Here is a 10,609-nt window from a genome sequence, read left to right as displayed (position 1 = left end):
CAAACCTCTACGATTCCCCTGTAGTGCCAGCCTAATTAGCCAACCACAAGAAGACTGTAACTACATTGAATGAATTATTTTTGGGTTGATGTTTAAAGAGGAGCAAACACCAGAGAGACTGGAAAATAGATTCTAAATTATTTGACGTGACAGAGCTGCGTGGACAGGAGAACGACACAATAGTGGAGCTCGCCTCTATCCGTCTAATCTCCCAATAACCCCTCAGGGTCCCGTCCTCGCCACACTGGGGGATAAGGTCTTATTATCAGCTGTGAGTTAAATTAATTAGCTGCACATATCCTGGTCAAAGCCAATTTCAATCTCAATAGTAGGCTGACTGAGATTATAGCAGTCCAGCTGCCCCAGGCAGCAGGGAGAGTTCAGAGGACTATAGAGAGAAATTATTGGAAATGATCCGATGTAGCAATTTAAGTAGCTGTAAAAAAAGAAAAAAACACATTTCTTTTCTGATGGGCCATATCATCAACCAAGACTCATCAACAGGTCAGATTGTTAAATTATTATATTCAACTACACCTCTGTCTTTCTCCACGTAAATACATTCAAACATTCAAGATCACAATTTAAATAATTAATCTATTAGTTTGGACAGTACGGGTTGTATTGGCATTAATTCCTTTTTATAAAGCGTTGCTTGTTTCTGTTAAAATACAAAATAAAATCATTAAATTCAGAAGAAAAAGAAATCATGACCAAGAGTGATCCATAGAGAAAAAATGAGCTTGAGGAGCTTCTTATTAATGCAGATTAAAAATCGGCACATGGGATCAGTCAGTGTTAACCCCATCCTGTCAACATCAACATTTTTATTTGGTCTGAGTGTTGGCGTCCACCCTGCTCATTACACTACAGCGCCACTGTGTAAACAGAGAGCAGCATGAAAGGCCGCGAGGGGCCCCTGCATGCCTGTGGGAGTACGGGCGTACTTCATGGTTTATGCTGGAAAAAGAGCCATAATCTTCCAGCTAATCTGGGGCTTGTGGTGGAATTCCCCTTGCACGGAGGGCGCATAGAAACTACCATAAACAAAGATGGCTTCGATTTTAAAAAAGATTAGTAAACTACATAAACAAACTATGGATTGAGAAATGTAGTCATGATTTTTTTTCTCACCTCTCTCGATGTCATACATTACAATTTAACAATGTCTTCACAATTTGAATTTGAAGTTATGAGATAAACAGCTTGGCTTAATATTCAAATTGCAGTAGTTGTTTGACTAAACATTTACACACATCTGAATACTTTTTGGGAAATTTAGCAACCATTGCCCCCTAGTGCTCCAAATGGGCAATGTCTGAATGGACATAACTCATTTCAGAGGGAAGGTCAACTATTTAAATCTTACATGTGACTGAGTATTATCCTAATGTAATGAGCTGCAACAATGTTTATTTAATCATGCACAGCCGGTAAAAGGGCAGTGCTCAGCAGCAAACGCACAGTAAGTCTTGTGTTTGTAGTTTCCTGTAGTTTACAGAGCTGTATACTCTGGACTGTCACTAGGGTTTGAATAAGAAAACAAAAGATAAGACATTTGCAAAAACAATCCTCCACATCAAACATACAAATGAACACCAAAAAAACAAACAAGGTTCCGTCCCTTCCTGGTTTGTTTGTGAACCCTCTCGCTGAAACACCTTTTATTAAAGATAAGCACGTTGTGCCTGCACATGTCTGCCATCTACCTCTGCAGCCCTACAACTGCACAGACCAATGAAACTGATATTATATGAACTTGGTTTAATAGTGTATAAAAAAAATGTTTTACAATAGTTTACATTTTCTGTTTTACTCAGTCACTGCATCAGCACAGTCATATATAGAAACCTATTTTTTAATCCACAAAACTGTTCAAGAGGGCAGAAATTAAGATACATTGACATAACATCAGACTTTTCTCCAGATGTGCAGGATGTGGATGTCTGGACTACTAAACACTGGGTCTTGCTTGTCTGAAGAGATCTCTTCACAGTTGAAGTTTTGTTGCAGCAACTAAAAGATAAACAGAAAAACCCACATACTTACTGATGGATGATGACATACAGCTCAGCTTCTTAATATGTATTTACCTATGTATCAGTATTAACAAATGGAACACACAGTTGGACTCTCACCTCAAAGAACTGCCTTTCCACTTTTGGGTTAACACCCTGTGTGCGCTTCTCATGGCAGCAAATAATGCAGGTCTCTGGTCCAGAGAGCAGCTTCAAGCTCTCCACCAGTGGAGTAACAGACTGTGTGGACATAAATGACAATGATTACAAAGAGACATACAGCGCCATCTATCAGGTTTTATTCGGATTTACAATGATAATGACACACTTTGCAAAGGGTCAAGTTTAGAATAATAAAAGGAAAACTCTTGTAAATTACCTGCTCATAATAGATGCAATCTGCCATAAGGACATAATGTGGGGGAGGCAAGAAGTCAGAAACATCTTCACCCCTTGTGTAGAAATCAAACAGTTAGCATGTGGACATGTCTTGCAATAGGTTTAACACATGACTTGGAGAATATATATATATATATATATATATATATATAAAAATCAAAAAAAAAAAAAAAAACACAAGTACAAACCATTTTAGTACCTTGGCAGTTACTGATCCACTACTGACAAGTGCCTGATTTTCCTGGATGTTAACTCTTAGCAGGGTCTGCAAGTCCTCCAGGTCTGTCACAGTAACTACGGCTCTATGGGATTCAGTACACAGCAATGAAAACAGCCCTCTGGCTTTCTGCGTGTTGTTAGTTTTAATCCTTCTCATATACAGTCTGTGGTTTTAATCAATACAATGAGGTCATGGTTGCAATAGCAAGGGAGTTCCTTTAAACTGCTTCACGTTGTTGTTACAAGCACATGTATACCAATCCTTCAAGAAGAGAGTGACACGTAAACACACAAACGAAGCAGTCATCTCACCCGAGTGTTGCTGCCATCAGACCAACGACTCCTGTCCCAGCTCCGAGCTCCACAACTCTCTTGCCAGCCCAGACGTTCACTGCTGAGGACGGGTCATAAAATTGTTTCGTCTCTAAATATTTTGCCAGAACGATGGCCGCATCCCACACAACACAGCCAACGTCTCCCAAGTAGCACTGCTTCACCTTCAGGGTGCTGCCGTCGTTTTTCTCAATTTCTCTCACAAAATAATCAGCCTCACCTGGGTCCGCCGCCATGTTGGCCGCGGGAGGAACAAGTTGAGGACTTCCGGTTTGATTTTTTTGTCAGAATAAAAGAGGAAACTCTTCATAGCAGGACAAGTTCACTGAATGAACACAAATTACGCAAAGGTTTTTATTGGCACAAGAACAAATTATTAGCAAAATGCTGATACTCATTCTGTAAAGTTCTGTATATGGTAATCATTATTCTAATAAAAGTGCCCTTCAGAAGCACTGTCAAGCTTTCTGAGATAAAAAGTGATGTCCAGCTCTTTTGATAGAGATGACATAAATTAATCCTTTACTCCTTGTGATTCCTCTTCTTGCCAAGTCATGCTTTGCTTAACCTTTGCTTACATCTTTGTTACCTAGCCTATTTACCATTTGTAAATATCTCTCTCAATATGTCAAAGTGTTTTTCGATCACTGTGGCAAGCATGTTTGCTCCTGTTGGATATTTAGCATCAATCATATTTACAATAATAATCAGTCATTATTTTTTGCATAATTAGTTTATGCATACTGGTAAGAATCAGAATATGTATAGTAATAATCTTATTAGACAGGCTCTATGGATTGAACTCATTATCAGAGGCCATAGACACCATAATCTACTCTGAATATCGCCACAATTGTTTCCTCTTAATATATTTAGTTTTCCTTTTACTGTATTATTTTTATCTCCAACATTTGGTGAATTAAATTGAGTTATTGTGGTTTTAAGCAAGAAGGTGAACACATAGCCAACTTGACGGAAAGCGGTAACCTGCATGCCCCATCACGATAGGGGTCGTCAATCAATCAATCAATCAATCAATCAACCAACCAATAAATCGTCTTCGTTTAATGACGTCACGTGACGGATTTGCGCCGATGAGACGTTACATGATCGCGCGCGAAGCGAGCACAGGAGCTTTGGTAGCTAAAGTTAGCTAACAGTTAGCATTATTCTCAAATTAGGGCTCAGCTGACCACAGGCGCCTTTTTTCTTTGTTATTAGCATTCTCAATGAGGAATGTGTGAATTAGTTTTGTAATATTCCTCTGACTGAAATGTTTAGTAGTAGCACAGAGGAGGTAGGCGACACCTCGGAATGTGGGCAGACATGGGGGGCGTCCCCAACGGACCAAACCCGACCAAATGACACCACCTCGTACGGTCCCGCGTCAGCTTCCTCCGGTTCATCCCACCAAGGTTTAGAGGAGGGAAGTACAAGCTCCAGCCACGGTCCGTCTCTGCCCCGAGTGGCCTCAGGTGATCCTCAGGACAGCCAGAGTTGTTTATGCTAACACCCGCATTAGCATCTTTCACTGTGACACAACAGTGGCACACATATTGAGGAATTATGAGTTTATTCAATAGTTTTGGTATAAAATACCAACGGGGACACTTTTGTAATACTTAAGATAAAATAAAATGTATTCCTTTATTAGTCACGCAGTGGGAAAATTGTAGGATTATCGCCGCATATGGGTAAAGTGCATACACGAGAAACATGGTAAAATGAAAAACAAGTAAAATAAATAAACCGTAAAAACAATAAATAATCCACAAGAGCAATATTATATATACAGACATAATACGATATATATATATAGCACCAGTTTAAGTGATTAAAGTCATGGCTCTGGGCAGGGCAGTAATAACATGACCATATCATTTGTCTCTACATAGGTCAGTTCCATCAAAGCTTCCGGTCAGGCAGGATAAATTCATCTATCCTTGCATCTACCTCGGACAGCTCCTCCCTCCGCAGCCATGCAGGAACACCAAAACTCAGGAGAACACCAGGATTTGCTGGGGTCACTGGCACACACCCAGCACGCACACCATTGACTGATCACACCGGTATGTCAGCCCTTGCATCACGGTTTGAACATGACTGCAGCTGTGTTTCTAATTCAAATTTCTGTCTTTTTGCAGCAACAAGTTGCTCCTCTGCGACCACAACCTCTGGTGCTTCTGTGATTGTGGCGGTTGTTGAAGGGCGCGGTTTGGCTCGGGGAGAGATTGGCATGGCCAGTCTCAATTTGAAATGTCCAGAGCTCATACTCTCGCAGTTTGCAGACACTGGCACGTATGCCAAGGTAAACTATTAATGGTTCAAAATCTACATTTCTTGATTGGATGTTAATCACGGCTACACTCAACAGAGACTCCTGTCTCATTCATATTTTACTCTTCTAAAGGTCATAACCAAGATTCACATCTTGGTGCCACTCGAAATACTTATGCCAGACACAGCCAGTGAGAAGGGGAAAGGGACAAAGCTGTTCAGCCTTATCACAGAGAACTTCCCGGTACCAATGCAGTATATGAGTTAGAAGAAAAAAACACAAGTCATTGAAACGAATACCTATCAAAGAAGGTACTATTTGCATTTTATTATGTTTTTTGTCAGGGAGTAGCTTTCACTGCTATCCAAAGGAAGTACTTTAATGAGAGGAAAGGGCTGGAGTACATTCAGCAGCTGTGTGCTCCAGAATTTGGCACAGTCCTCATGGAAGTGCAAGCTAAGTATGCCACTGAGTATAATAACATATTCAAATAGATCTACTGTAACACAAAACTTGTATTACAAATTATCATGATTTGTCCAGGTATTATTGCCTAGCAGCAGCTGCTGCTTTGCTGAAATATTTAGAATTCATCCAGAACTCCGTCTACGCTGGCAAGTCTCTCAAAGTGAGCTTCAAAGGAAGTGAACAGACTGCAATGATTGACTCAACATCTGCCGTTAACTTGGAGTTGGTTGTCAATAACAGAGACCACAAGTAAGAGGTTAAGAATGTGACCGCGTCATCTTCGTATGTGTGGTGCTTGTATACTCATGTACAGTAAGTGTTCAGTTGGTCTGTTTCTACAGGAGCGAGCATACTCTTTTAGGGGTACTTAACCACACCAAAACACCTGGTGGTGCGAGAAGGTTGCGCTCCAATATTCTGGAGCCTCTTGTTGATGTGGACACCATTAACATACGCTTGGACACCATACAAGAGCTGCTGCGGGATGAGGAGCTCTTCTTCGGCCTGAAGAACGGTCAGGAGTTATTCGAACATTAAGTAAAGTGCATGCTGTACATGGGAGCAAAATGTAGTTTTTGACGATCTGCTCTTTTGCTCTCCTTAGCCATAGCTCATTTCCTCGACATTGACCAGCTGCTCTCTGTTCTTGTCCAAATTCCAAAGCAGGAAACGGTACGTACAGTACTTTCAGAACTCACAATTGAATAAGATGATGTCATTGCAGAGGAACATTGTGTGTGTGTGTTTTTATTTATTTAAATGCATAAAGACACAAAGTATTTATTTCCCTTTTCATGCACTTTTTATCACGATTGCTTTGTTTTTACAGGTTCAGGTTGCTGAAGCAAAAATTACACATGTCATTCAACTGAAACACACATTGGACCTGGTGCCACAGTTACGGGTCTGTGACATTTGTTCAACATCATCCTATAGCCATGGATAGAATAAGAAAAAAAGCTTTGTACTAGTTGTTATTTAGTTGAAATGTGAATTGCAAGTCAACTTTTAAATATTGTATCTTATGAACAGACGGTGTTGAAGAACTGCAATACAGCTCTGCTCAAGGCATATGTCACCTCATTGGAGGACAACAGGTACCAAGCCTTGTGCCTATGACAGATATCAATGTACTATCATGCACCAGCTACAGTCTTCCTCCACCGCATTTGTGTCCTTAGGTTTGACGTGATCTTAGAGCAGATCAAAACGGTGATTAATGAGGACGTTACCTACCTAAAAGGGAGCCTGAACATGCGCACCCAGAAGTGTTATGCTGTCCGCCCCGACATCAACGAGTTCCTTGATATTGCACGCAGAGCTTACACTGAGATAGTGGATGACATTGCAGGTGTTTAGTCTGGCCGTTTACTTGATATCTTTGGTTCACGATATTTGTGTATATTATTGCTACATCCAAGCTTATTGAATGTTGTTGTTTTGCACAGGGCTAGTGAGTCAGATGGCGGAGAAATATGGTTTGCCAATGCGTACCAGCTACAGCACAGCTCGAGGTTTCTTCATTCAAATGAAGCTCGAAGGAGGGGTCTTCCCTGAAGGGAAACTCCCATCTGCATTTATCAAGGTATGGTTCACTAGAGGTAGGTATAATAAACTTACTAGGAACAGAGGACAATGAATAAATCAGCTGGGAGTGAAGGAAGACAAGTTGCCTCCATCGGGACAATAAAGTTAAATGAAACTAATGAACACAAAAAACCTATGCCACCGCAGGTAACTAAGCACAAGAACAACTATAGCTTCACCATTGCGGACCTGATGAAGATGAATGACCGCTGTGATGAGGCCCTGAGGGAGATCTTTCACATGTCCTATGTGTAAGAAGGTCATGATCGTATCACTTACAAACATCCACAGAAATGTATTGAAAGTCCTTAATGGCACTGTAATGAATATTGAAAGAAATAATATTTATTGTACAAGAGCTGCCCTTTTTATGAGAGAATAATAATTTCTTAGCTGACAAAGACCTTAACAACAAACTAATAAACCCATTTATTAAATGGAGGCAATGTATGTTTAAAAAATTGTACTATCTATCAAGTTTTTATCTTAACAGTGGATATGTTTCATCAATTCTACTTTTTGTCCACCAGAGGGTGCTACCTGTGAGCAAATTTTTCTCCTGAGCAATGCCCCTGTTGTGTCTAACTTGTCTCCATACAGGGTGATATGTCAACTGCTTAACACCATCCACCAGCACATTCACTGCCTTTACAAGCTCTCGGATGCCGTGTCCATGTTGGACATGTTGCTGTCACTGGCCAATGTATGCACCATCTCGGACTATGGTAAGTATGACTCGCTGTTGATTTCCAAGTCAGGCAATCTGTCGCATTAAACTTGATATTTTGTCTGAGGGAGTGCTGTGTGCACACAAGGCAGCACCCAGCCAACGTCACACATGACAAACTACTCCTCTGAGCTGGCAGTTCTGCTGGCCTTAGTTTTTTTGTACGTCGTGGGCAACACTAGCCGGATCAGCCACGTGGGTGGTGAGCACTGGCCCTCAACTGTCTGAAAGCATATCTACACAGACATGTGCTGACTGCCTGCCCCCCTCTATCCAGCCAGCTTGTACTCAGATTACCCTTGTTACATAAGTGTGCACTGATGTGTTGTATTTACAGAGACAAATCTCCTCCGCAGAAGAGCGAGCTGGCTCTTCCAACTGCACACACCTCTGTTAGAAATAAGCTTTTATTATATTGTGACAAACTTTTCAATAAGGCAATTATGAATTTAATAAAAGAGATGAAGTCATACACCCAATAATGTAATCACAGTTTACTGGCTTTGTAGGTTTGTAACTAACTTACCAAATACTAATTCACACAGTGTAGCTGTATTTTAATCCATGTTAATAATCCCAAGGAAATGCATGAAATAATAATTGCATAAACAAAGTACCAACAGATTAATGCATTTTTTCATTATTGCTTTTTTCTGCTGTGTCTGCCAGTGCGCCCTGAGTTTACAGACACACTGGCCATCAAGCAGGGTCGTCACCCCATCCTGGAGCGGATGGTTGGACAGCAGCCTGTATCGAACAACAGCTACATCTCCGAGTGCAGCAACTTCGTCATCATCACTGGACCCAACATGAGTGGCAAATCCACCTACCTCAAACAGGTGGCACTGTGTCAGATCATGGCTCAGATAGGTCAGCGGCAAACCTTTCAGCCTCTCATGACTTTGGAGCGCAAAGCTGCTAGGTATGTACTTGTCTTGATTTTGAGTAACGCCCTTACATTATTATTCCAGGCTCTTTTGTCCCTGCTGAGTATGCCGCTTTTCGTATTGCTGATCAGATTTTCACCAGAATAGGTGTGGATGATGATTTTGAAACTAATTCTTCCACCTTCATGTTGGAAATGAAGGAGGTATGTTTGTGTGTGTGTGTGTGTCTTATAATTAGGGCTGCTGATGTTCTTTAATTACATATGAGGGAACTACATTGCAAAATGATGATTGACTGCATATCTACTCTCCAAAGATCTCTTACATAATCCACAATGTAAGTGACAGGTCCCTGATAATCATAGACGAGTTGGGGCGGGGTACCAGTGCAGAGGAGGGCATCGGCATTTGTCACTCAGTTTGTGAGTTCCTCCTTAGCCTCAAGGTAGAGTTTGTACTTACACATCCCTGCACTGACATTCCCTTTTCTTTTTGCTTCAGCAACCTGAGATGAAAACCAGTTAAATCAGATTCCTATGCTCCATTCGAATCATTTAACTTATTGTATGTTGTGTTACACCTTTTCGGTTAACTGCAAAGTAGTAAAGTCAATACAGGAATAGCTTGTGTTTTTTTTAAGGTGTGTGCTTTTCGCTGACTGTTTGCAGGCGTTCACCCTGTTTGCCACACATTTTCTTGAGCTGTGCACTCTAGAGTCTCTTTATCCCAATGCGGAGAACCAGCATATGGAGGTTCAGCACACACGCAGTGGTGACACTGGTGCAGAGAGTGTGGTGTATACATACTTGCTGAATCGAGGATGCTCTGAAGAAAGCCACTATGGTACACGAGCAGTGAAATCTAATTACTTTCCTGTTGAAACTGGTCTTGAAAAATGTTACAGGGCTTGTTTTTGTGATTTTGCCCTAGGTCTGAGAGCAGCAGAAATGACAGCAATTCCTTCAAACATAATCCAAGAGGCAAAGATGATTGCCTCCAAAGTTAGCCAGCAGCTTTTGGTATGATTCCTGAAGATCAGCGTTGTGTACCTTAACATGTTCTGTGTGCCTATTTTCATTTAGAGTAAACTTAGGGTTGTGCTTTTTATGGTGTGTAACAGGGTTCAATATGCTTACATTTTATTGAGTTAAATGCTGTAGAGTGACAGATGTATACAGTATATCCATATATAATCCTGCTTCATAACAGATAAGCGAATAGTAAAGATGACAGTGATCATGCTGCGGTTTTATTATTGCTCTAGGCCAAACATCAGAGTGATCCAGGAACACAGAGACAGAGAGCCGTGTACAAGCTGGCCACCCGCCTCCTGCAGACTGCCAGGAACTCCAGACTGGACCGTGACAGCTTGCGTATGTATCTGAAGGGCTTGAAGAAGCAGTACGAGGCGGAGCTGCTGGCAGCAGGGCAGCCAGCGTCCATGGACACAGAAGAGGAATGACTGATTCAGCCTGAGAAAGACTGACAAGATGACGGTCTAAATATCATTACTGGGCTTATTGTGTTTGGATTGACATATTTGATATTAAATGTATTTCTTTGAATTTCAGTGTTCATGGGTTTCTTTTTGGACAGTTTTATAAAGAACATCATACCACATGTTAATTTGGGAAATGTTATGTGTGTATTGCATCCCTTAAGTAACACTTTAGGGATGCAACCATTATTATAC

At 41.0% G+C, this 10,609-nt stretch overlaps 2 protein-coding genes across 2 annotated transcripts; one reads left to right on the top strand and one right to left on the bottom strand.

Moving 5' to 3' along the window:
* Positions 1-484: 484 nt before the first annotated feature.
* On the bottom strand, positions 485-3,279 carry vcpkmt (valosin containing protein lysine (K) methyltransferase). The gene is given in 6 exon segments (XM_068581086.1): positions 485-2,016; positions 2,139-2,258; positions 2,398-2,470; positions 2,606-2,719; positions 2,949-3,252; positions 3,255-3,279. Coding segments are annotated over 6 exon segments (741 nt in total). The 3' UTR covers positions 485-1,911.
* An 811-nt stretch (positions 3,280-4,090) lies between these two features.
* On the top strand, positions 4,091-10,481 carry msh4 (mutS homolog 4). The gene is made up of 20 exons (XM_068580441.1): positions 4,091-4,444; positions 4,865-5,038; positions 5,114-5,277; positions 5,380-5,490; positions 5,592-5,707; positions 5,791-5,964; positions 6,057-6,229; positions 6,320-6,387; positions 6,545-6,619; positions 6,748-6,812; positions 6,897-7,066; positions 7,164-7,300; positions 7,450-7,553; positions 7,903-8,027; positions 8,699-8,899; positions 9,001-9,119; positions 9,233-9,361; positions 9,585-9,759; positions 9,847-9,935; positions 10,181-10,481. Exons 1-20 carry the CDS (start codon positions 4,243-4,245, stop codon positions 10,376-10,378), a joined length of 2,769 nt encoding a protein of 922 aa, XP_068436542.1. The 5' UTR covers positions 4,091-4,242; the 3' UTR covers positions 10,379-10,481.
* The last annotated feature ends 128 nt before the right edge of the window (positions 10,482-10,609 follow it).

Source organism: Clinocottus analis, unplaced genomic scaffold (assembly GCF_023055335.1).
Source record: "Clinocottus analis isolate CAN_PGR_092001 unplaced genomic scaffold, fCliAna1.0.p SCAF_17, whole genome shotgun sequence".
Lineage (NCBI taxonomy): Eukaryota > Metazoa > Chordata > Actinopteri > Perciformes > Cottidae > Clinocottus > Clinocottus analis.
This window is presented reverse-complemented; position numbering and strand designations above follow the sequence as displayed.